We start from the raw sequence: 27,009 nt of genomic DNA, 5'->3' as shown, positions 1-27,009 counted from the left end.
CTGAAAGTACTTTTTTCCGAATTTAATAGTGTGTAGGAATTAGTAGCTTTTTAGTGCAGTTTAGTTTATTTATTTTTTTCCTTTTATTCCTTTAAAAAAAAAAACTCACTTCTTTTTGATTTGCACACAACTGAAAATATCTCTTTCTATTCTCTGTTCATCTTCTCACCTTGGCCTATAGAAAGTGATGGTGCACTAAGATAAAATAGAGGACTAAAGGGTGCTTTTCCCACTAAAAGTACCATGAAATTGTTTCTTGTGGTTAAATTAAAACACACACTCGCACACACACACACACACACACACACACACACGCTCTCATGCGCTCATGTTTTTGCTCACTTATGCACACAGTATGTTTCTCTCATGTGAGAGAGCGATTTATTGACCACCATTCAACAGCTCCAAAGAAATTAACTGCTTTAACAATTCATGAGGCCAAATGCGTACACATTCACTTCCATATTGTTTTTGCCGTATTTTTGCAGACCCTGTCAACATCCTGCGTTGCTTTCAGGTGCTTTCTTGATGACAGTAGCACAGGGAGCAGAATTATAATGTTCCTCTGGTTACTCTCTCACCCCAGTCTGGTTCAGGGGTCTGTATTTGACAAGAGCATTATGCAACACAAATGGGATGCTATGCTTGTGACTGATGGATCAGGAATCACAAGAGGACCAAAATTTTGGCATTGTTAAGACATTATTATCTCCAAACACCTTCCCTTCACTCAAATAAAAATTAAGATTAAAAATTTAAAGCACTTTACTGAAGTATATGTACACAGGATGAATCTGCATGATTGTTCAAACACACACACAAACACACGCACACACACACACACACACACACACACACACAAAAATGACAACATGTATGATTGAGACTTTTACAAACCACTTTTAAATATTCACAACTGTCCTTTTTGATTTTCACAAAGTTTCTTTGCACTGTGCCCAGGTTCAACCTAAAGTAAGCCAGTGTCACTTTGTCATTTTACAGACTGTGGCGGTATGAGACGTTACATCAGAGGTACATTAACATGATCTGGGCCTTTGGCAGACCAAAAAAGGCCTGACTTGCAAATAGGAGAAAAAAGCACTGAGATCTCGCATTAAGGTGCAACTCAACAAGGCCATTATAATAAAACACATCAATATGATGCAAAAAAAGGAAATGTGGAGTAGAGGTAAAATAAGTAAGACAACATATCAGTGAGAGAAAAGGGAAACAAATCTTGCAAGTCTTGCAGTGTTCTGTAACTTAAGGTACCGTTCTCACTGAGAACTATAGAGACAAAAAACACTTTCAGAGATTATTTCTGCACCTCACTGGTTGAAGGTTAAACTGCTCATTCATTCAACTCACTGTTGATTTTGAGGAATACTGTGTGACTTGGCTGTGAATGAGGAAACAATCTTTTAGATAATCAGTAATAAGTTATCTTTACAGCTGTCTCTGCACCTGCTGCTGTCCCTCGGTTAATACTGCAAATCTGATGATGTTCTATCAGCCAGTCATGAACAGTCATCTGGAACATGTACAATATATCACCATTAAATCCCAATTGATAGTTGGCAAAGTCCGTGATATAAGGAAGTGCCACTTCCTTCTGTGATTCAGATGTAAATGATTTATTTTGAGACATATCAGCTGGGACACAGAGCGGAGAGCACTTCGTGTTTCTATAAAAGTCTATATGACCTCAGTTTCTCTGTATCTCTCCAAAAAAGCACAGAGCACATCATGTATGTGCGTGCAAACATCTGATAGACAAGTAACTCCTCCATTTATTATGAATGTTTCACTCAATTTCGCTGGTTTCCTTGGCAACAGAGGGTGGTCCTGGGCTGTTGGATGCATTGGTGCGAGCTGCACTACCCTTCCAACCAAACAGAGCTTCCTGTTGGAGAGAGGAGGAGTTAATACAGGATGTATGGTTTTATATGTTGGAACTGTTTTGTTAATTGATACATAATTATAACAAGCAGCTCACCTGCACTGTCCCCAGGGTGAGTGTCCAGCCTCCAGGTGAATCTCCCCCATGGCATCTCACTGCTGATGAGCTGAGGACACCAGCATTGAGGGCCTGAGCTGGACCCTGAGGTGCAGCTGATTCAGAATCCGGCGCTAAAGCTGGTGTGGTTTGTGTGGATGAAGCGGGAACTATCTGCATACTTTGGGCCGGTGCTGCTGCACCTGTTTCCTCCTCGATGGGTGTATCCTGTGAGCCTCCCAGAACAGAGGAGGAGTTGGAGAGCGGTGGAACTGACCCCGAGACACAACTGGGTGCTGGACTGCATTCCCCTGAGGCGCTGGGGGGAGTGTGAGCGTGAGTGTGTTTCTTCCTGCGGAGCGTGTCAATCCAGCTGGAGCTGTGTCTGGAGGCAAAGGTGGCCAGGGCCAGAGACGAGAGCCTCATGTTCTTCCCTGAGGTGATGAGCTCTCCGAAGCCCTCCTGGTGGGCAAAGGCGTAGCCCGACCTCCTGGAACCACCACGAGCACCCAGACGACCCTCTGACACGCTGCCCATGCCACGCCAGGCGCCTCCAACGCTGCGACCAACTGGCTTTCTCTTCTTTTGCCGCACCAACTGAGTGTAGCGCACCTGGAGTACGAACAGAGGAAAGGAAGAGGGATATAATTTCTAGATTTAGTCTTTTTGCACTTGACAATTCAAACTCAAACTTTACTCCAGCGCACAAAATAGCAACTGTAATTGAAGGAAAACTAAAAACAAATTTAAAAGGCACCTCCGGGCCCCACACCCAGCTTACATGCATGGACTAAAATCCGCTGTTGTCATTAGAGCTTCCACTGCTCAAGTCAATATTTGCAGGTTATTTAAAGACACCGCTGGTGGTAAACATGAACTCATCAATCACTGCACACACACACACACTTAGATGAACAGTTTGTACGCATGCAGTTAATCATTGGCTGAGCCCACTTTCCAACTGACATTTGGGAAGACACAACACTGACGTGGTGTTGCAATGAAGAAGATGGAGACATCAGTGTTAGAAATGTTGTGTTTTTGTGTGTTTTCTCACCGTGTCTGAGAGCTGAGGCTTAAGGTCCAGCTTGAGGAAGCGGAATGCCAAAACTGGAACTATGCATATTGCTGTTGCCAGTGCAATAGTTAACCACACGACCGGTTGCAATAATGTGCTCTGGGCGCTACCTGTACTTACAAACACACACAGAAGACATGGAAACATGAACAAATGTGTTCTACGAATTTGTAGAAATTCCAAAACACTGTATAGACAGATGAATATTAGACATCTTTTACTCAGTGATCTCACTGATGGAGTGAAATGATTTCAGGAGGTGACTACAGAGAACATCAATTCCTGATTTAAGTGTGTGTGTATATTATATATTTACAAATCTGTGTCTTTAGATGTGGGTGGGCCAGTAATATAGTCTGAACAATATATTATTGAGCTGATACTATAAACAAATATAGGCTTACTGCAGGTATGATAATAGTACATTTGTTATAATGTAGAATAACCTAATTCCAGGTGAGGCACATTGTTCATAATGTAGTAAAAATTGTGTTCATCATTGTGTAAAAAATGTTGGTTAATATATCACTATCTCTAAAGCTTCTTTGTTGAAATCTGCCACAAAAATCCAGTATAGATTTATGCGTGTATGACAGACAAATAAACAGAAAAGAGGACTAACCTACAAAGTGGAACTGATTGGGAAAGATCCTGAAGAGGGTCTGACTGTGCAGAGCAAACATGATGGTGAAGTAGGAGCCCAGAGAGCCCCACACAAACACATGGTTGATGACTGTCCAGAAGCCTGTGTCAAGAGTGATCTACACGCAGAAGCACATGCAGAAAACAGCTGAGGTGATGGAACAAACAGTAGTTAAATATAGAGGTTTTCGGCTGTGAGGAAAGCTCACACCACTCAGGGCTCACTCACCTGCACGCTGACCACAATGACCAGAGCTGTTGCCGTGGTGACAGCGAAGGTCTGGTAGTCGGCGAGGGGCACTCCGTTGCTCTGAGTGGCATCAGACAGGACAGCGTATGGTACAAAAAACAGCACCACTGATGTGTAGATGCCCTGGGCGATGCAGATGAAGAACTCCTTCTTGTTGAAGAGGAGGTTGAGCTGCCCAGGCTCGTACAGCTTAGGATACTCCAGACTCCTTTGGTCAGGAACATCCTACAATAAGACAGACAGGCTACACTCGTGCAGTGGTGCTTTGAACTACATGCTAATGCTAACCGAATTGCAATGACAATATCAAAATACAGATGTATAACGCAACAACAACACAGTTGTTGTAATGTTTAGTAATGTTTTCACCACCTTAGTTTAGCACATTAGCATGCTAACATTTGCTAATTGACACTATGCAGTTGAAGCTGATGGGAATGTCATCTGCATGTAGATTCTGGACAAATTAAAAGTTCGAACTGATAATGCTACATAAATGAAAACTTAATGAATCATTAAAGTTACTGCAGTTCAGCCTAAGGGGACCATGAAAATGTGTACAAAATGTCATGGTAAATCATATATATAATAGGTGTTGAACAGTTTCAGAACCACAAACGTGAACCTCATGATGACACTAGAGGGAAGGTCAGGGAGTTACCAAAATCATTAGGACTTATCCTCTGGAGACCACGAATGTCTTTACAAAATTTCATGCCGATTTAAGCAAAAGTTTTTGCAGCCAGTAGCTGAGCCAAAGTTATGGACTGACCAACAGTCACTGCTATACACAGAGCTACACTGCTGGCGTGGCTAAAAATACAGCTAATCCTTTTTTAGTCTTCCTGTTGGCATGGCTGATAAAGATTAAAACAGTAGCAGAGAATTCATGTGGTTCCTCTATTTCATGGAAAGAATATGTCATATTCTGTGTATATATTATCTCAATACAGTTTGAACAGACCTGGTCAAATATCCCCATGGCCAGCACGGGGAGGGAGGTGTAGACAATGTTGTAGAGTGTGATGAAGTACTGATCATACACAGTCTACAAGAGAGAGGAGACAGACACATAACACACAGTTAAAATCATGACTGTGATTTCCTGACCTCTGGTTCTTGATGTTATGTTGCCCTCATGACCTCTACTCTCTGACCTGAGCAGAGAAGCCACAAAAGAAGCCGAACCAGAAGTGCACCATGGTGAAGGCAAAATTCTTGTAGAAGAAGTAGCAGAGGAAACGGCACATGCGCAGGTAGGACCAGCGGCCGTGAACCAACAGGAGGCGTTGAAGAAAGCGGAACTGAGAGAAGGAGTAGTCACTGGCCAGAACGGCCTGGATCCCCTCCTGACCTGAGATACCAACTCCAATATGAGCACCTGGAGGAGTGGGGAAGAGAGGGAAGAGAGGAGGACAGAGAAAGAAAGAAGAGTACGTCAAATAAAGGTAGCTGTAATCTGAAAAATCCAGTTTTAATTTTGGCTTTATTGTGGAGTTTTTGATATGGAACTTTATTTATTTCTGTTACAAATAAATAAATCACTTTCCAATGCAAAAATAATCATGCAATCATGTGAATGTTATAGGTCAATAAAAAGTGTTTTTTACAACCCTCAGTCAGGTCAAAAGTTGTATAAATATTGATAAGCTGTTAGTACTTGGACTTTCCCACAAAGGAACCTGGTAAGTCTGTCTGAGGATTTTTTCCTGATGAATTCAAGAACTAAAAATGTTTTCACAACCTGGAAACCCAAGGTCGTTCTTATTAATAGCTAGTAAAGGGTTAATCAATATTAATAGCATGATTTATCACAACTAAACCCTTCATAAAGTATGCTCTATTAGAAAGTAGTACAGACACAACAAATGTCTCCAAGAAAAACAAATTTTGAGATTTTAAGATCACAAAATCACAGGATGTGAACCAACCCCACCCATTACTGCTGCACTGACAGCATTTCTGCTTAGTAATTGCATAAATTCATTTGAAGAATCATACGCATATTCATGTCAGACAAACTTGGAAAGTGGTGCAACACTTACAAAACAGAGAATATTACGCACACACTTGGAGAAGCAGAACATGGGGTTGTTGGGTTAACCTCTAAACATCCAGTTTTCTACTTTTGTTTCCCTTTAATCAACATAAGGTTAGAAAACCAATCTCAGCCAACTCTGACTGACAATATCATTCTGTATAACCTTGTTCCAGCTCTGAATGAAGTTAGAAGATGTATAAACTAAGTGAAATTTTCAAACAAAGGACTCCACTCCATCAGATGCAAATATTCTAGATATCTTCTTCCTTTACCTAAATTTCCTCAAAGTTCAGCTCAACTTAGTTGGTATCTTGGGAAATTAGGGGATTAGAATTAAAAGTAAAGTTTTGTGGGTTTGATCAGCACAACATGAGCTTATTAAAACCTGCATGTCAACAGTGTTTAAAAGGACACTCAAAACATTGAAACCAGTTCTTAACTTGATTTGGACATCGCATCTACTGCAACACACGTTTCGTCACACCGTCCATCACTACTAGTAACACCGAGTAGATAAACAACTTCTACTACCAAACTTCTGCTGAGAATTTCCATTGCCCAAAGGTAGCCACACCACCCATGTGGCAGAACCTTACTTCTCTCTTTCTCTTTCCTCTCCGTCTCAACATTAATCCAGTTACACTTCCTTCTTTCCTCTCTGCTATCCTTCATGTATCGATCCTGTCTGCGTAACTCACTTTTAATCATGCTAACGTCGTTAGCGCCATCTCCTATTGCCAGAGTGACGGCCTTCTTGTGTTTCTTGATGAGCTCCACCACCTGAGCTTTTTGCAGTGGGGTGACTCTGCAGCAGATCACTGCTTTGCAGGCGCAGGCCGTCGACACAAACTCCGTCTCCATGTCTGCCTCTAGAGCATGGGCCTATCAAAGGGTAAATGTACAGTTACAGGTTAGGAGTTGTTGCTTTGGAAGAAAACAGCTACTTTAAGAAGAGAAACATGATTTGTTGATAACACATTTCTGGTAACTTGCTATTTCCTGACAGTTGACAGTTTAATTCTTTATGGCTTTGCTGGTTTTGCATATGTGTATGTAGCATGAGAGTGTGGGGCCTGTTATTCGTACCAGACTGTGACCGTTGATTATGAGGGCAAATTCTCCAGAGATGTTGTCCATGAGGTTGGAGGGAGGTGGTGGTGGTGGAGGAGGAGGAGGAGGAGGGCACTGCAGCTGTTTCCCTTCTCCTCCTCCTGTACCATCTCCCTCTTGTCCTCCTCTTAGCCCATTACCCATGAAACATGCCTCTCCCCATCCCTCCATCCCCTCCTCCTTCCCTCCTTCTCTGGTTCGTGACAGCTCAATCATCCTTTCCCTCGCCCTCCTGAAGAGGAAGACAAACAAGCTCCACATGAACAGGGCTTGTCTGTGCCACAAAAACAGCACCAAAACACAACAGGTTATATGAGGGAAATGGCGGAGGAGATGAGGGAGGGAAAACAGACACAGCTCAGCAAACAAATAAAAGAAGAAATAAAAACGAAAACAGCAAAATTGAGAAAGAGCAGGTGAAACTATGGCACAATGTGTTCACGTGTTCAGGAGCACCTGAATCATTGCATTAAGATGCAGTTAGATATTTTAACATGTTTAGGCTTTTTGACTGTTGAATGGTAAACCTTAGGCACTCTTGCTTTTAACTTAGTGTTGTGTTGTGTGTGTGTGCTCTTTCATTTGATCTCACTGAGGCCAGTCTCTAACAACGTTGTAATGTCAACAAACTCAACCAAGCTTAAACTCAACTCAACACATTTTTGCAATTCACACAAGTTACGGGAACTGAGGTATGCAATCGTAAGGCCATGCAAAGTTTTGAGAACCACGTATGAGGGAAATAGTGTGTGCTCATAGGTGATGCAGTGTAGTGGCAATCACAGGAGCATCATTCAACCCTGCGAGAAATTTGTATAAATCACTGAGTCCTTCATGGAGTCAAAAATCTTATTTTCATGAACATAAGCAAAGAAAATCGTCCAATAACTTCAATATTGTTTCAATGAAATTCTCTAACAAGACAGGACTGTGCAGATTGATGGTTTTACACTACAAATTTTCACTTTAAAAATTTTAGAGAGTGAACTCTTTATAAATGAACACTTTTTGGAGCACGCAGTACATTTCTACAGCTGTGGAAGCAGATACTAGTAGCTTGGTTTTAAGCAGTGGATATTGTTCAGTGATTCTCATACATTTGCTGGAACACTGCGCTACCACACCTAGTCAGTCCAATCATGCATACATTTCTTAGTTTCTTTCTGACCAACACCTGTCTTATATTATTTTAGTTCACAGTGTGGATACCACAGCGTAAAAAAAACACCAATCCAAACATCATCCAAAACACTGACGTGTTCTGACCTGAGCTCCTGCCGTACGCTCTGGACAGTGTGTCCGCTGATGATGAACACCTCAGTCATATCATCTGTCAACATCTTGCAGGAGTAACCTATGTTGACAGCCGTCTCTGGGTAAGAGAGTGAGAGTGGGTTACTGGGGTGCAGTTAAGCATTTCACTTGAACTTATCTTATCTTATCTTATTTTATCTTATCTTATCTTATCTTATCTTATACATGATAAAGAGAACAGAAATCAGAATAATAGTTCAAATAGATTAAAAGTTGAGTCTTTATGCCAAACTGAGAAAGTGATACTTTCTCTTCAGCACAAGTTAAAAGGTGTCATAGGCGCACTCTTAAAGCCAAGCAAATACTAAAACTTTTTTGTATTTATCCTTGCCCAGTTCTGTTTCAGTCAAGAGTTTTCAGCTCATTCACTATTCACCACCTTGGGCTGTCTGCATGCTCTCTGGGCCTGAGTCTGCAGCCACAAACGTCTATAAATACATTGTGGCTGCTGGCTACGCTGACCTAGCATGTGTCTCTAAATCCCTCAGTTCTGGAACATCATGGTTGTGGGGATTGCCTGCAGTTCCTCACTAATGATTAATTCCCAGTCTGTGTGACCACCAGTTTTTACCAGCTTTATCCAACAATATGTCTGTTTCTCTAGAGGACATCTGTGGGACACTCGTTGAGATGTTTGCATGTTTGCAAACTAAATTTCATTGTTCTAGCTCTTGTCTAGTGCAAGGGAACTCGCAGGATTACATAGTTTTATGTCAAACATTGATGACTTTCTGGTGTGCTTGCATTTGTGTACAAACTACAGGGTCAGAGTGCAATGACAACAGGCCACAGAGGAGATGGCTGCAGTGACAATACTGACCTCAGCACAAAGATGTGGCTCTTAATTTGTTTGAACCATTGCATATTCTGGTACCTTTTAAACAACAGCATGCAAACGGCTCCCTGAAAGTTGAAAAGGTGTGTGTGTCTCACCCTGCTTGTCTCCAGTGAGAACCCAGATTTTAATGTTGGCCAGAGAGAGGACAGCGATGGTCTCCGGGACACCTTCCTGCAGCTTGTCCTCTATGGCCGTGGCACCTAGGAGCTAGACACACAGGCAAACAAACACACACACACACACACACAATTTCCAATACCATACCAGCAGAGGATTTAAGAAAGATTTTTTTATGTTATGGCTTGAATAATGCAGTGGAAAACAGGTTACCACTAATCTCTCTCATCAAATCACTTAAATCAATCATGCAATGAAAAATGATGACAACTTTTTTTAAGATGCAGTAAAAGAAAGGAAATTCCCACCAATTAACTAAGTTCCCTTTTTTATTCTGTCTGCAGAAGGAAGTGCTTATGTTGTGAGAGACATATGGTTTAATGTTTCAGACAGAGAAAACGAAAACCACTGAAAGAACACCCCCTAAATATAAACCACAGGCGTGCACACACTCTCAAACTGAGTCACTGACCATCATGTCTTGCTCTATCTGCTCGTAAGCGGCTGCCAGACGGTCTTCTCTGCAGTCGGTGGCCTTGTCAGCACAGCGGTGGCTGGCTGACCACGCCTCCCACTCATCCTCTGACAGGTCCCTATAGGCCAGGGCCAGGGTCCGCAGCCCGTCCGCCGCGTACTCCTGAAAGGCACAGACAAACACAAACATAAACAATACACACGTGTTCTGTTATGAAAATACACATGAGAGGAAACAAAGAATATCTATGGGTTGATGGCATTCTGCTGTTGTCCACCATTTCCACTATAATTGGGTTTTTAGGTCAAAACAATGTCTGTGTCTGCCTCATGTAATGGTTATGCACATTATCTGATTAGGAAGTATGTGCAATGACAGTGCTGCAGCTGAAGACACTAGATGGCAGTACAGCTCTATCTACTAGCTGAAGTCTGTCCACTCACATTGAGGTGGTCTGAGGTGATGTTCATCAGCTCATGATTACAGGGGTGGAGTCTCTCCAGCAGCACAGTGTCAGCTCCTTTACAGTACAGGCGGATCTTGCCCTCTGGGTTACGCACTGAAAATGAATTAACAGTGTAATGAAAACAAAATGCTCCAAGGGATCCACACAAATCTTCCATTACCTTCAAATACTGAGACTCCTCTTTGTCAGCTGGTTGAACAAATGTCATTCCTACATACAGCGGGGGTCATGCATGCATTGCTCAGACCCCTGTGGTCTCACTGCTCTGTGACTGCTAGACCAAAAGTTGTTGCTAAGGCAAGAGTGATTTACGACCAGTGATTTCTGGGCAGTTTTCCAGCACCTTAACAGGAAGACGAATCACAGGAACACACAGTGAAATCTCGCTGAAGGATAAAATGTAAACATGACTAATAGCTCATCTCCTGTCAGCTTGTAGGAGTGTGGATCATGATTTAGGTACATATTTGTGATTTAAATGTGAATTTATCAGATGAGCTCACTACAATGTTTCACTGGTGATATACATCCTGTGTGAGTGTCAGTTTTGTTTTTAGTGTCTAAAATTAGTGTGAAAAGAGAGTGTGAAAAGTCCTTATCCTTATGATCTGGATGACTTTTCATCAGATTTTCACCTACCCTAACATTATAAATCAATGGAGACACACACCTATGACAGACATCCTTTTGCGTATGTTGTTGAAGTCCAGAATGGCAAGCAGAGTGTAGGTGACGGGCCGTCCCATCTCTATTGTGGTGATGGTCCCAGGCGTTCGGGAGCGAAACACAAAGCCGAAGTTACGAGCTGCTGTCACTAAAGCGCCCTCATCTGGAGACTGAGCCTTATAAACCAGCTCTCCTGTGTAGACAGATAAAAATAACAACAAATAATAGACAATAAATAATGGACAGGTGGTGCGTTGTTGTCATTGTTTGCTAACTTTTTAAACCTCCCCAGATTATTCCTCTCACCCTCGCTCTTCTCCTCACTCATGACCGTGTGACAGAGGGAGAGCAGGCGGAAAAACTCATGAGTGTGCAAGTCTCCCACTTTCACTGATTCCAGCAGCGTGTCGTCATAGAAACAGAAGTCCGGGTCTGCCAGGGGGTTGAAGGGAGTAAAGTCCAGTCTCTGAAGATAAACGGAGAGTCATGAACTCTGATTACCATAAACTAGTAGCACACATTATATATACAGTATATGTTTATGTGAATTTGTGTTTTAGTAAATAATAGATTTTTTTAAGGCTGCTTACCTTTGGCTGAGGTCCAAGTGGGTCTGTAACTTCACCTGACAGCAACACAAACACCAGATGTTTAAGACTTTCTTGTGTATTTTGGTAACACTTCATTTCATAGGTATTTTCCAGCTAACTTCCTTTCTTCATAATTTCCTATAAACAGCCTGATATTTAGCTGTAAGTTGCAAGGATACAAGAAAGGTGTACACAATTTGCTACTAATTATAGTGATTAAGGGTTAATGGAGAAATTGTTAGTTGCTAACTATATTGGATTTTTTAAAGTAAAAAAATAGCAAATTATGTGGTAGGTGAGTCAAAAAATAGTTCAGACAACAACAAACCATCTGAGTTTTTATGGGACCTGTAAAATAAAACATTACCTGTATCGTTTGTTTGTGTGTGTGTGTATATTTATATGTATATATTTACCATAAGTCTGTCCATTGATGGAGCACTTGTTGAAGCTCATGATATTTTGAGTGAGAGTTCCAGTCTTGTCACTGAAGATGTATTCAACCTAAAAAACAAAGGAATTAAAATGGTACCAATTGAAAGTTACTTTAACTGTAAACTACATATAAAAAATAAGATTAAACCAGGTTTTGGAAACACTGTATTCATTTGTAGGATGACCACAGCTCTACCCGACCAGCTGTCTACTATCGTGCTGGAAAAGATCCCCGCACACTTAAGATCCATGCAGATCACTTTATTTTGTGTGCTCTCTGTCTATCAGACCTTCATCAGAGCATAGACGACTCAATAATGAGCAGACAGGCAAGTGTGGAGGCCAGTCAGTGGGGCTCTTGGAGCTATCTTTGACTGTCTGCTAATTTTTGAGTCATGTATGTTAAAAACAGTGTATTCTGAAATATAAAAAGGTGGAGCCACAGCTGTCCTCTGCCCTTATAATTAGCTTAAAGATAAAAAGTGTTTTTTGTAAAAGCTCGTAATGGGTTTACCGTGAAGATTTTTTTTTTGACTGCTTATTCTAAACCCTAATTATAGCCTGAGAAAATGACACATTCTTCAGACCAATCTTTGAAGCCTCATGTCAGAATTTAGATTCCTTTTAGTCTGCAGGTGCAATTCATTTATGAAGCATGAAACAAGTGGCTCCATCTTTCAGTTAATGCAAAATTTATTTGCTAAATTAAACCAGATGGTACATTAATTAACAAAGCATCAGGAGCATCTGAAAAGCAACAGAAACTAGGACGGATGGACAGAACACGCATGAAATATCAATATCTCTCAGACTGTATATTCTGTCTATGTGTGGATTCCCACCTGGCCCAGCTCCTCATTCAGGGTGGTGGTCCTGGCCTCAGCTGCTGTGTTACACTGTGAGCAGAACATCTGCTGGTCCCAGTTAATGAAGTAGCTATGACCCAGTCTGATCACCTCCACACTGATACAGGATGAGGAGAGAGAGGAACAGGGTCACAAAACCAGTAATGTTGAAATGCAGGCAGGATTATAATTAGTCTTTTATGCCTCCTGCAGCACAGTTCACATTGCATACAAACTGTAATTAGATATGAGGTTGTACAAAAGCACATTTGCTTTATTCTTAAGTGACAAATGCTCAACTTGCATTTATTGCCTGCACCGTCTGCAATGTTTGCAGCTTGTTCAAGAAGAAGTGTAAGAGGGGTGGCTGTGATAAGCTGTGGTTTTTCATGTGTTTTTGATCATTGCTGTAATCTGTTCTGTCTCATTATTGAAATTACTCATAACTCAAAACTCCACATACTCCTTCTCCTTTACAAGAGTTCCTGATGTTTCATTTTTATTTCATTTCGCTGAACTCAAAAAAATAAATATAAAATATTAGATCTATTTAGTTGTTGCATGTGGTCAAAAAATGCATTAATACATACAGTACAATCAACACAAAGCATCCCTGACTACCTGTGTTCACTGTGTGTGTGGTCCATTTACATTTATATTTTTTTGTTGTCAGTCATTATACAGTTGCAGTGTGATCATCTGATTCCCTGTGAACATAAAATAGTGTGTTCTCTGGACATGACAACAGCTATCTGCTAAGGTATCAGTGTAACCTGAGTATTACTGAAAACTCTCTTAACTGTTTGTGTTTTACAGTTGTCCTTCACTCACATCACTCTCACATACACTCTTTTTCCACAATATGTCTCTTAGTCGCAGACTTCTCCTCACCTGACATATAGAGAAATAGGCACCACGGTGTTCAGAATGATGACGTAGGACCAGAAGGAGAGGAAGGCAGAGAACAGAAAGTTGTCCACAGGAGGGTCCCAGGGCAGGTAGCTCTGAAACAAGGACCCCACCTCTCTCTCCCACACTGCATTACCAACAGCCAGGATCACACCCATACACACCAGGAAGCCAAAGATCTGATGGAAACACACAGATGGAGAAACACTGAGAACAGAGAAAGCAAATGTAGATGTACAATCAGATATCTTACAGTTGGATCTCTGAGTCAGTTGAGCCCAAATTGGGACAGAATACGTTGTTAGAGGGGATATATGAAACCTGATTGAAGCAGCTGTGATCATGTCCTGAAATAGTTATGAGCCATGAAAGTGAGAGGTTTGGGGTGTCCTACCCAGAGGACCAGAGTGTTCATCAGACGATCGATGCTCGTACGCTTAAACTTGGTGCGACCGCTGTTCTGCATGAGCTTGGTATCTGGACCTGGGACAGAAACAGGGAAAGTCAAACCTGTTATACATGCATCTCACACACACACATATATGTCTCACACACACCCAAACACAGCACCAACCTGCGAAGATGACCAGGCCGTAGCAAGCTTCGGTGTTGCGGAGGACGCATCCTCGTAGCAGCATATTCTGGTTGGTCAGGGTGTATTTCTTGTCTCTCCAGTACAGAGTCCCACAGAAACGATCCAGCTTGTTGTTGGGGGGTTCACACACCACCTCACCTTCACACACGGAAGAGTGCGGGACAAGCAAACAACACACATACACACAAATGGAAATTAGATGCTATATCACAGATGTCCACCAAAATCCAATTACAGTACTAGGTTTATTTTCCTAGCTGTATGACGTAGTGTCGCATTAATCATCCTCATGACATCATGATGGTGGCACACACACATAGGCTGAAACACACACACCTTTTGTAAGCTGATATGAGGCAAAGTGTGGGTTGATTTGCTGCAGTAATACATTTTCCTGAGCAGGTGAGGAGTGCACGTATGTGTGTGTGTGTGTGTGTGTGTGGGTGCACTGTGCTGACATGAAACTGTTTTGTTTTGTGTGTGGGCGGGTGATGATAGGCTGTCGTTCAAAGCTGGCAGGGGAGGGCAGAAAGTGTGTGTGTGTGTGTGTGTGTGTGTGTGTTGTTTTGTTCATGTGCAACAGTGTGAGGGTGGATAAGACATGGGTACAGGCTGAAAACCATTGACCTTTACATTATCGAGAAAGGAAGATGAGCCAAAAGAGAAACCAAGAGAAGACAGTGGCGTTGTTTTTCAAACCTCACCATCGAAAGAAGCCAAGTTGTTCGGGTCTCCAAGTTCAGATGTCACTGATACAGACTGACGCACCTTCATATTGGTCTCTCTGCAAGATAATACATAATACACACTGCGATTTAGATGTAGTGTCCTGTTGCTCCTGTGCAGATGTGTGAGGTGCTGTGTATCTGTGGTGAGGTGCGGTGTGCTTTCTGACCCATCCAGCTCGGCTGTCTCGATGTAACAGAGCCCGTGAGGTTCGCTGCTGGACAACAGGAGCAGGTCAGCCTGAAAATAGATATGATAGCTGAGGTTAGCATCCACTGCACGGCACTGCACAGGAACCGAATTAGAGAATCACTTCTGACATGGTGATGATAGTTAGTGTCTATTATCAAAGCAAAAAAAATGACAGCGTAATTCCATCTACGGGAAAGTTATTTAATTAATTTATTTAATTAACTAGTTAGTGTCTTTTAATGAGGCACGTACCGAAATCAACTGAAATCCATTTAGTATTATAGCAAATGATCACATTAAGATTTAAAATGATTAAAGAACCCAGACAGTCCGCTGCTCGGTTGTAATAAAGCAATATTAATTAAAATGTGTGTGTGTGTTTGTGTGCACGTATAGTGACGTGTATCACTGTGTCAGACACACACTTACTGCCACAAACTGGTTGTTCTCCAGTTTAATGATATCACCCACTCGAACATTCATCCACTTTTCATTCTGAAGACTGCAAACAGCAGAACCAAGAGAAAACAGTAAAGAGAAACAGAGTGACAGAAGCTTGTTGTGACTTATGAAACGTTGTCAATAAAACCTGAAAAAACTTGAATAACGCAGCAGACTCAACAGGAAAGAGAAGCTCTTAGTTATAAAGACAACAAACAGCAGACTCACGAGCCACGGATGAGGACCTGAGACTGACGGTTGTTCACTTGGTTGTCGCTCTTGTGACGAAACTGCGGGAGACAAAGATCAACCGTGAGCTTTTCAAGAGCTGAGTCAAGCCCACTATATTTAACAGAAGCCACTTGTTTCTGCGCTAATTGAAAGTAGTTTCTGCTAGAAATAATCAGGAGTCCTTGTACTGTATTTCACTGTAATGTTATCCTGCCAAGTGCATAGTTGCGTGAGTGTGTGGTGCATAAAAAACATGCTCACATAGTCGTCTGTGGCATCCTTTACTGCAGTGATGCTCAGCACCAGGGCTAAAGGCACAATGGTAGTGAACCAGGAGAGGGAGGAGATCTGAGGTATCAACTGGACAGAGACAGAGAGGTTGGTGTACAGATTAGTGTGAACAGGGGCACAAAGGCTGTGTGTGATACAGAGACAGGTACATCTGACCCTAACCACACAGCACGCCACTATGAAACTGAGTGCACTTGTCTGTACCATAGTACCAAAAGCATGAGGTGCATTTGGTTCTAACTGCAAGCTACTTCCAGAAAGTACTGTTTGACTACAATGTAATTTTATATTTTCCCTCTAGGTTTTGAACTGGGCTTAATAAGCACAAATGGCTGTACAGCTTCCACAGTCAATTAAGAAGAATATAATTCTTTATATGACATTTAAAACAAGACTAAGAGACTACAGCCATGTTAGTGGGTCGGTACTTAGCATACTAACAAGCTAGCAAGAACAGTGTTGACAACAGGATGATGTTTAGTAAGTATAAATAAACTATTTTCACCATCTTAATTTAGCGTATTAGCACGCTAATATTCTCTAATTAGCACTAAACACAGTACAGAGTGATGGGAATGTCATTGCTGTAGAGTTTAGGCATAAACCATAATGGACAAATTTAAATTTTGACCTGCTGGTGGTGCTAGAGGAGAAAGAAGGTCAAGGTCAAAGGTCAAAGTTAGAATTAGATTCATCCTCTGAGGGCCATGAATGTCTACAAGTTAATTGCAATCCATTCAGTAGTTGTGAGGGGCATTGAGTCATGCCACTAGCATGTTTAAAGCGCAACAAAACTGGAATAACAATGTTGATAATATTAAACATCATAACTCGGGAAACCTTTTTCTTTTATGCCTGATCAGCATGACTGTCAAAGGTGTTCATATGAAACTGTTAGGTAGGAATTATTTTACCCCACAGTCAGCAGTGACTGCGCTTTTTCCATCAAATCCCTCAAATGCAGAAAGATGTGAAGTTAGGTTCACCAACTCTGTTTTTTTTAAATACCATCTAATCACACACTCCCACAGAATTGATTTCATTAGCATATCTCCATCTGCCTCAACCCTCAAGCAAACTACCACTTTCTGACACATCTTTGTTTTTCAGTGATGTAAACCAATGACTCTTTACCCTTTTACACCCCAACTGCACACCCACACAAAAACACAGATTTAAAGATTTTTTTCTTTTCCATCCCTCCCTTCACGTCTTCTCCTCACCTGCAGTATGAGCAGGAAAAGGAAGTAGGTATTGGCTACTTCCTGGAACTGCTCAAACAGGTTGACGGGCAGAAAGGTGATGATGTTGTACTTGGATGTCATGATGCAGTTACTCTGGACGACAGGAGGGAATAAAAGATATATATTATACACGCCATGATCACATTTTAAGATTAACTGTTTCAAATATTAAAATGTTTTATCATCTTTTATGAAAGAGTTTATATTTTGGGAGAAAATGGAGAAGACAGGACATTCTCTTACCGCATACTGAAACTTTTCGTTGTACTCTCTGTCGTTGGCTCTGACCCTTCTCTCCTCCTCTGCAGAAACATGAGACACGAAATGAGTCATAAAGGACGATACAGCATGAAAACAAAAACATACAGAAAGCACCCAAACCTCTGCATCTGTGTGTGTCAAAATGAAAACCTAAAAAACGTCACCAACATCATTGACAGAGAGTGAAGGAGACAGACATAAGAAGGATAATCCATGATGTTTGTGCATGTTTTTATAAATCAGTGAAGCTTGGGCGTCTACTGGAGTTTGTTTGAGCGTTATCAGTGGAGACAGAGGGTCAGATACAATCATTCTGTCTCATGCACACGCACAAACACGCTGGCACTAATGAGCTAATCAATTACCTCTGATGTGTAATTAACTGCTGCCTCTGTCTCGTAATCACCGGATACACACAAAACCTAACCATGTATGACGGTTGTGAGTCAAAAGGTACTGGGACTCATTATAGGAAGTCACAGATGAATACAGATGGAAACCCATTACAGTACATTACACAGCAGTCTTAAATCTATAGGGAATAAAAATAAAACAGTAAATTTCTTTGTCTCGAGCTCTTGCACCTCTCCCCTCCTGACCCTGCTCTTTATCTTCTTGCTGTTTTTAGGTTTCTGTTTATGCTGATGCAGAGCAGTTTGGGAGTTCCCCTCCTCCTCCACCAGGCCTGTCTCCTCTAATATTGATGAGACTGCTTTTTAAACCAAATGACTGGCCTGTTTCGCAGGGGGCTGTACACAGCTCACATGCACTCACACATGCACGCAGACACAATATTCAGGGCCAAAGCGTGCGTTTGTGCTGCAACTGTAAAACCATAAAGTCCTTAACACGCTTTCTGACTGACGGCTGAGAGGCAGTGAGGCACCACAGGAAGGGACATCACACAACAAAAGCCATTACCCCAGAATCAAAAATGCACACGAATAAACAAAGACACTGTGGTTTCCTGTGTTTCTGCAGCACTGTGAAGCTGTCTCACCTTGTGCAGTTTACACCCATGTTTGTCTCGGCAGAATTCAGCCTCAACAAACGAACATGGGTCACTTAAAGAGATCCTGTAAGAGCTCCCCTTTGTTGTCGGGTTATGAGACAGATTTGTTGTGGCGGATGAGCTCTGGTTGACTACAGACCAGCTGGGCTGTTGTCAGAGTGGATTTAGTCAAGTTAGAGAATATAAATTACTCCACCTTTGCTATATATCTTAAGTAACTAGCAGATATCCGGTGAGAGTTACAAGTTAGTGAGAGTTGTGAAAGCACACTGCATCTGGTGAGAGTTACAACAGGGGTGATATGGATCAAATCCTGTATCATGATGTTCTATAAAGTTGATAAATATTGTAATACAGTACATTTTCCAGACAATCAGCTGTTTATTGATAGAATAGACAGGAATGTCTGTGTTTGGCTAATCCAGGAAATGAAATATCTAATGTCAGTACTTCATCACATTGATGCAAAAATCATGTTAAAAACGTAATACTCCCATAAAGCAGTCCTGCTCATTGATCTGCAGCATTAACCACAATGGGCTAATATACCCAGAAATATTTAATCTACAGTGTATCTAAAGATAATTGGAGCTACAGCTGTCAGATATCTGAGTGTATATTAAAATAAAGCTCAGGGTTGATGGCATTTGATATGTCCTCCCTTTTAACTCTGGTTAGTGTAACAATATCACATTTGTCTGATGGTGTAGGTGCAGACTGAAACTCTTCCAGCCCTCTCTCTCTGCTCTACCCCCTTTCCTCCTGGCACTTCTCCACTCTTATCTGAAGGTCGTTGTGTTGCTTTCTGGGGCAAGTGCTCACCGGAGAGATCTGTCTGACAGGCAGCGCCAGGGCTGCATTAACCCTCCATGAAGCCAGGTAAACACAGAGTCACAGAGGCTTCCCAGCATCTGATGTCAGGAGCAGGCGACATCTGTCCCAGTCGCTCCTGTACGAGCTGACCAACCCCACCTGACTGGATGAGCACCTTTAGCAAACTGCCCATTAAGTGTTTAATGCCTCTGACAGCTTCAAGGGCATTTAGAAGCCCTGACGCAGACGAGCTGCTACACAGCAAATCTGTATAAATCTATAAAGCTCCATTACTGAGAAACTTTGAGTTGCAGGCTTAGTCTGCTGCGAGCATAAGGTTTCCACAAACAACTGAGACATAAAGGAGTACATAAATATTGATTCAAACTAAAATACTTAATGTCGCACTACCTTACACGGAATGACCAGCTTTAGCCTAATCCTTAAGCACTAATTTTCTTTCATCCACCCCCTGTCTCTTTAACAATCTTCCCCTCATGGCTGGACATGTGAGGGCACGTGCCACAGCTCTGAATCTCTTTATGTCTCCATGAGACACAGACACACTCTCACATCACAGTTAATGCAGATTGCAACCATAACAATAATGACCAAAGAGCATAGTGAATCTGAGCTATGGGAAATATTATTGCCCTTGGCATCACTAACCTAAGTAAGGACGAGACTCTGTGGAGAAGTGATCATCACTCGATGTGGCTGATTTAATTAGATGAAAACGGGATAGCAGAGCTCTCTGCAGTCATGCGCGTGCACGTGCATAAACGCACACACGCACGCCGTGATCTAATTTGTTGGAAAACGATGCGACTGACACAGTGACAGACCGATGGGCTGGAGGTCAAATGAAGGTGCACATCCAACGTGATTTGCGATAGTTAACGAAGGAATAAGGATACAGACGAGGCAGTGCAGCGACAGCGGAGGCTGGCGCCTAGAGGATTGATCAGTGTCTCAGGCAGCAGAGACAAGGACATCCTCCAGTTAATTTAAAAAAAAATCTGATTCAGGTAAAGTTCTGTTTACTCCTGCACACCCCACTCATGTAAACAGAAATTCATAGACAGCCCTTGACATCAGGAAAACAGCAGAAACTGAGCAATGACTTTGAGTGACATTAGACAGGTTATCAAATAGCAGCTGGGACAAAGGAGTGAAAACAAAACAAAAAGAAGAGGTGAGATGAAGCCAAAACCACTGGTTGGCAGTGAACTTAAACACACTGACATATGTGTGAGGAATGAAAGTCATTGCAACTTCCCTGATATAAGACCCAGACTGTTGTCAGTTGATGTCAGTAGATGATGTCTAATAGTAGTGATCAGGGAATCAAACAGGGGCTAAACATAAAGTAACAGAAGCTATATGATTAGATGTACATACATACACACAAGTACACAAACACGCATCTAAATAGAAATTGGGGTGAGTGGGACGAAGGAGCAGGGATGAAACTTGGACTCTGGGATGAGAGTGAGGAATGATTTATTTGGAGAACAGTGAAATGCAGTTTTTATGATCATGGTGATGTAGAAACAGACGAACAAAACACAGTGAGGAGTCAAGACAAAATACAAAACTCATCTGCAAAAAATCCGTCCTAAATTGTCACAAACTCGTACCTGTCCTCTTCTTTTTCGATTTGCCTCCATCAAGTCCTTTCTGTTTCTTTCTTTGCAGGGGCAGAACGATTGGAAACCACTTCTCCGGGATTTCTTTCGGTACAGTCATCTTGGCTTTTAACTTAAACAGTCACCGTACGGATTTACCGTTAAATATGCGCCTGTTTCAACGACAGGGTGACCGCCAGCACATCTCCGCAAGGACGCGGGGATGAAGCTGCGGTCCCAACTTGGAGTCAAGTTGGATTAACCGCGCACTGTCCCATCCCTGCCTCTCCTGTGCTCGCTCTCTCTCTCTCTCGCCTCCCAAAACACTCTCACACACTTGGTCCTTGCTCTATTTTCTCTCTCTCCTGCCGCAGAAACACTGAGGTCATTCCTCTAATAAGGTCAGTCAGCAACTCAGCAACGGTTTATTTGTCACTTGCCACAGGCTTTGACTGCTTAAGGTTTTTATGAATATTGAATATGTTGCTTGTATGTTAATTTACATAGTAAATATAAGTTATACAGTTTTTGTCTTTATGTTGCACCAACACAAATCCTTGTGTTTTTTAAATACATTCTGCACAACAGCAGCCTCATCAATCGATCGACGCACCCACGTGCAAAGTCTGCATCCCCTTATGCGTCCCATCCACAACATAAACACTGTCCGCTGTGGACATTACGTAACCGCATAGGCTCCGCGTTTCATGGACGTTACCGTGGCAACCGCCTCTGCAGGGCTCACACAGCTGAGCGAGTCCCTGTATGAGGAAACTGGGCGCCATTTTGGATCCAACGAGCATGAGCCCATTACAGCCCGCCCGTGGCGTTTTGGAGCCAAAGTGGCTCGTGCAGCAGTCCAGTTTCCCGCACGTTTTAAAAGGAGAAGGTGCACTGCAGTGGGAGTGGCCAGGCAGGTGACTGAGCACGTGCTGCGCGGCAAGCCTCGTGCCAATACATTAAATATTGCCGACCACACTTCCCTTATGGATTCTCCTGATCTTGCATCAGGCACGTATATGAAGCTGAAAACAAAGATACTGCAGGTGATTCTTATATTCCCACCAATACAGGTAAACACAAGGTTGAAAATATTCATTGAAATTAATAAATAAAACACTATCTATCCAATTAATGCTGAGGCATACATTCAGCGCTGTAATGTATATTCTATATTAAAGTAATTGAAGCCAATGAAACTGACTGGGCTATAAAGAAACTTTTGACAGAACAAATCTGATGCACAGGAAAACCAGAAAAAAAAATCACTGTTTCTACATGCTGTGTATCAGCCCAACACACTCAGTCAAGTTTTAAAGATGCAAATAATGATGACAGCTCAGCATAACCATGAGCACCTTTACAATCAAACTCACATGTAAAAATGTAATTTATGGGCCTGCTTCATGTCCTGCAATGCATCTTTGCTACTAACATCTCTGAGGCTCTGTCTTCCAACCCTGCGTGGCCACTATCAGTACAATCACCACCACCTTGTGATCCCCTTTGCACTTAGCAATAACATGCCTCTTGTATCCAGACTGCATGTGGATACAAGTCAGATTAAATTTACAGCTGGCATCAACAAAGTGTCGTCCTCAATGAGGTCTGATTTGACTTTTGCAGTTAAAGCTTATGCAACAACACACAGAATCACATTTTGAATGGAGCCTAAGTGTGAGGCATTTGAAAGATGGCATGGCAGGTTGTGCTGTTAGTATTTTTTTTAATACTGCAGAGAAGGAGAAAATGTTTCTGCCAACATATTGTTACTGTATGTGGATTAAACACGTGATTGCATTCTTGCTTGTCCTGAGTGTGCTCTTAATGCATCTCTGAACACCTTAAGACTGGGTTTGGACAATCAGATTAGAATCTATCCTCCATACATCCTGTGTGCATTTATACCTGTATGGTAATGTGATTAAGTGCTGTCTGACTACAATCCAGTGATTAAAGACACTAGTTATATCAGGTAAAAGGTGAGACTCAGATGGGCCCTGCGAGCTTTCTTGTTTCACTCTCATCAAGCCACCTGAAACGCGGACTCTAAGGAAAGCAGTTTAAATGGTAATGAATGCATTTAATGCCGGACACTGACCTGGAGGAGGCCTCTTTCTGAACATCTCCACTCTGCCGGCTTCTTTCCGCTATGGCCCATGGGACTGTCTGCAGAGAGAAAGAGGAGGAGGTGAAGGAGACAGAGGAGAAGTAGGCATAGTCATGATTAAGAGAGGCAGTGAGGAGTGAGGGATTGGGGAGGACATGGTGGAGAGCTGAGGTTTGGAGTACTTACAGAAGAAGAGGAGGTGAGGTGAGAACTAGACAAAAAAAATGTGAGAGAGAAATGGCTAATTTTGTTTTAGAGCACGCCTTTTTCGAGGTGATGCACTCTATTTGCCATCATGTCTTTTTTTCTTTTCTTTTCTTTTTTTTAGTTTCAGGCTGTGAGAAACATGTATTTCCCTCGCCGTTACAAAGTGAAAATCAGTCAGGCATCACAACCACTACATAACAGGACACACGTACACATCAGACCATCTCTGGTGTGTTAGAGCCATAATGAGGAAATGACATTCAGCAGAGAGCTGCATCTGTCTCTGTGTCTGGGGACTGGTGGCTCGGGCCAGATCCACTATCAGTCTCCTCCTGTAGCGGATAAGAAAGAGTAATGGAACGGCACTTTTCCCTGCACAGGAAAACCTCTTCTCTTCTCTTCTCTCTCATGTATCATCTTCTCATTTTCCCCTCTACACTTGTCTCCTCTCTTTCCATTTATGCTGACCTGTTAATATTACACACCTCACAGCTTTCACTCACTGTGTTTTTATCTCAGCTAAGTAAGGAGAGGCAGAAAGATGATAGATGAGGCTGCAGAGGCGAAGCATTATACATTTTTGTCTGGGGTTTGTAGTGCTGGTAGTTACAAACAGCATGGCAGACAGGGGGGTGGGGGGTGGGGGTTGAGGCAGCGAGTGACCAATCAATACTCCTGAGAAAGAGCTGCTCTGCCTCTCCCCATGGGAGTTGGGCCGATCAGCTTTCAGCCAGTTTCCAGCATACGCGCTCCTCTTAAACTGCCTGCTTTCTACTCACTTTCTATGCCATATCCTACATATTTATCAATGTAATCAAGCATACAGAGTGAGAATGAGAGCTGTTTGCCGTGTCCTCTCACCCCTCTCCTCTCCAGTCTGTCAGCTGTCACACCATGTCATGTCACTCTCACTCTCCCTATCTCTCTCGCTCTCCTTCATCTGTGGCTGGCGTCTTGTATAATGCTATAGACCTGCAATGCCCTTATGAAATAAAGCTTGCAGCCCCCGGGGACACGTTGGATATCTGAGCACCTTTCTTGGCCTCTGAGCAGAATTCCTTCCACCTCTCTCACCGGAGTCTGGCTGTAGTTTTAGAGGATTTGGAGCAGGAAAAAATCCTTCTTGAAATGTGTGGCTTTGAACTGCAACACCAATATCTGTACTTCACATCTTCACATCAACATTACAAAAAACAAAGTCAGATTTCTTGATAGACATGTAGGCTATACAGTAAACTTTTTCATTTGTTTTGCTTCCTAATAATTCTACCCAACATCTGGTGTGCTCTGCTAGGCATATGCCATACAGCACATTCTCTATCTCCTCATAATAATAAAGTTTGTTGTTGATGGTAACCTCAGGGTATTTTAAAGGTTTGCTAGTCTCCTCCTCTGTCCCTACTGATGTGTGCCTAGGAAGAGAATGGTCATATTAATAGAGCAGGTTTAGGAAAAACACTTTAAGAGGGTTGTAATCTCCTCTGATGTGCTACAAGATTACTCTACTGTCGATATTATCAGAAGGAAACCAACCAGCAAACCGAAACAACAAAAGACTAGAATAACTCTAACAAAGTTAAACCATTATGCATTTGTCTTGCTCTGAAGTCAGACTGTGTCTTTTTTCAGGACCAATTCAATTACAGAGTTTTTGATTTCCTCTGATATACTACCATAATAAATACTAATATAATTTTATGCGATATCTGCAAGACATCAGGAACAGGGAACAATAAAGTGAAACAACAAAAGACTAGAATAATTCTTACAGTGTTAAGCCATCATGTAATCAGCCTGATCTGAAGGCAGGTTGTCAACCTATATTTCATGAGGAGAAACTTATAGATAGACTGATGTGTGTGGTAATGGCCTTAAGGTGCTCTTGTTGTTGTTGTTGACTTGTTTTTAATCATCTTCAGTGTCTGATGTATTCAGCTTGGGTGGCTGTTACTTTCTTGTGGTAAATACTTATCTGATATCAGTCTGAGATGCTGTTAAAATGAACTAGACTGTAGGTGAGTTACTTTCATAAGGAAGAACAGAACAAAACAGTGAAACAGTAGAAGATTAGAATAACTCCAACAAAATTAAGACTGTGTTTTTCTTAAGAAGATGTTTAACCAACTCAGTTGCTCCATTACACATCTGGTGTAAATGCATTTAATGTACCAGTGATGTCTGGGGTCACTGCACAATGAAGACAAACTTTCACTCTTAGTTTGAGTACATGTGATGATTTAAATGTCAGGCTACACTAACTTTTATACCATTGTGGTGAGAGGTTCAAAATCCCCCGAAACTAAGAACTGTATCTACTGTACTCACAGAGCTGCTTTAACTTAAATCACATTGTCTGGTACAGTAATAAGAGTCGAACAATTTCACTATGAAAACCGAGACATACGTCAATATTTTCAGCTGACACAAAGCAAGACCGCATAGCAAAACCGACTGGCCATACATGATGATGAGGAGGTCGATCTAACCACCGCTACAACGGCTCAGGGAAAACACATAACCTACCTTTTTCAAGTTGTCTTTTATACATAGATTTCAGGTGGAGACATCCTCGTTTCCCTTCTCGCCGAGGTCATGGTGAAGTTTTCGGGGCTCGAATCGGAGGCGATCGCTGTCCCGCGGTGATATAAGGCCACTGAGGTGGGGAGGGTGGAAGCTGGGCGCCGGGGACGCGCTGGAAAGACACCGTGCGAGAGGTGAGGCAAGGTTTGGACTCGGTCAGGGGGAGAGAGGAGAGGAGAGGAGAGGAAGGCGGGGGGAGAGACTGCACCTCCTTCACCTTCTCCACTTCCATCTGAACCCCTTGCACTCGAGACATTCATGTATATTAGTGCCACATTGAACTTGAACGCTTTTGCAGCTGTGTCCGATTGATAACTGTTCAATAACTGTTAACGTATTGATTCTTTTAAGGGTGGGGGTGTTACGGTTGTATGTGTTCCTGGTGCTTTGTTTGTCCCTCTCCTCTCCTGTCTTCTGTGTAGCTCCGCCCAGGTGTTACCTGATCAGTTATCGATGAGCTGCACCTGGCTGCAGGGATTCTCTGCGGCTGCATCAGGGGAGAAAGGCTTCTAACGTGGAGGAATGCTGATCGTGCTGCCTCTCAGCCATGGGTGGCCCTGTGAGGCGAACAGCCTTCCACCACTGACCCAAATCACCCATAGCAAACACAGGTGCTGAGGATTTATATGCCCACTGATTGGAAACATAACTTAAAAAAAAATCTTTTTTGAAACTGCATGTTTCTGCTTTTTATATTGTTTATTAATCTACACAGAAACATCTCTGCTGCCTTAACAGCCTGAGCATCCACTTTGTCATGTACTTTTCTTTTTACTTTTGTGTCATAGCGCCCTCCACTGCTCGGTCAGCATTATGTCATCTAACATCTCTTCACTGCTCAAGGTCGCAACATCTGCATTATGCCCATCATAACAGTGTAACATCCCTGTGGGACTCACACCACAT

At 42.3% G+C, this 27,009-nt stretch overlaps 1 protein-coding gene across 2 annotated transcripts; it reads right to left on the bottom strand.

The window, feature by feature from the left end:
* Window positions 1–877: 877 nt before the first annotated feature.
* Window positions 878–26,898, bottom strand: atp8b2 (ATPase phospholipid transporting 8B2). 2 transcript variants are annotated; one of them, XM_018680517.2, is made up of 30 exons: window positions 26,047–26,898; window positions 23,308–23,375; window positions 17,736–17,794; window positions 17,472–17,585; window positions 16,219–16,317; window positions 15,955–16,016; window positions 15,715–15,787; window positions 15,263–15,333; window positions 15,072–15,151; window positions 14,347–14,505; window positions 14,167–14,255; window positions 13,755–13,951; window positions 12,861–12,981; window positions 12,000–12,087; window positions 11,584–11,618; window positions 11,300–11,459; window positions 10,998–11,186; window positions 10,305–10,420; window positions 9,859–10,023; window positions 9,365–9,476; window positions 8,384–8,489; window positions 7,094–7,349; window positions 6,706–6,889; window positions 5,124–5,347; window positions 4,931–5,014; window positions 3,946–4,191; window positions 3,697–3,835; window positions 3,054–3,184; window positions 1,997–2,608; window positions 878–1,903 (listed from the first exon to the last, which is right to left on the bottom strand). In XM_018680517.2, the coding sequence occupies exons 2-30, from the start codon at window positions 23,330–23,332 to the stop codon at window positions 1,805–1,807; spliced, it is 4,095 nt and encodes a 1,364-aa protein (XP_018536033.1). In that variant the 5' UTR covers window positions 23,333–23,375; window positions 26,047–26,898; the 3' UTR covers window positions 878–1,804. The 2 variants fall into 2 exon arrangements, with proteins under 2 accessions (XP_018536033.1, XP_018536031.1); XM_018680515.2 differs by lacking the exons at window positions 23,308–23,375; window positions 26,047–26,898 and adding an exon at window positions 21,219–21,669.
* Window positions 26,899–27,009: the final 111 nt, after the last annotated feature.

This window comes from Lates calcarifer, linkage group LG15 (assembly GCF_001640805.2).
Source record: "Lates calcarifer isolate ASB-BC8 linkage group LG15, TLL_Latcal_v3, whole genome shotgun sequence".
Lineage (NCBI taxonomy): Eukaryota > Metazoa > Chordata > Actinopteri > Centropomidae > Lates > Lates calcarifer.
Note: the sequence above shows the minus strand (reverse complement) of the source record. Positions and strands in the feature narration are given on the sequence as shown.

What these genes read in the sequence shown, in the direction of transcription:
- atp8b2 (XM_018680515.2), bottom strand. Translation starts at nt 21,327, where the DNA reads ATGACTGTACCGAAAGAAATCCCGGAGAAGTGGTTTCCAATCGTTCTG. An exon ending in CGACGTTAGCATGATTAAAA is followed by an intron (nt 5,348 to 6,705) that starts GTGAGTTACGCA and finishes CCACTCCTCCAG; the next exon opens with GTGCTCATATTGGAGTTGGT. An exon ending in TCACCCTGGGGACAGTGCAG is followed by an intron (nt 1,904 to 1,996) that starts GTGAGCTGCTTG and finishes TCTCTCCAACAG; the next exon opens with GAAGCTCTGTTTGGTTGGAA.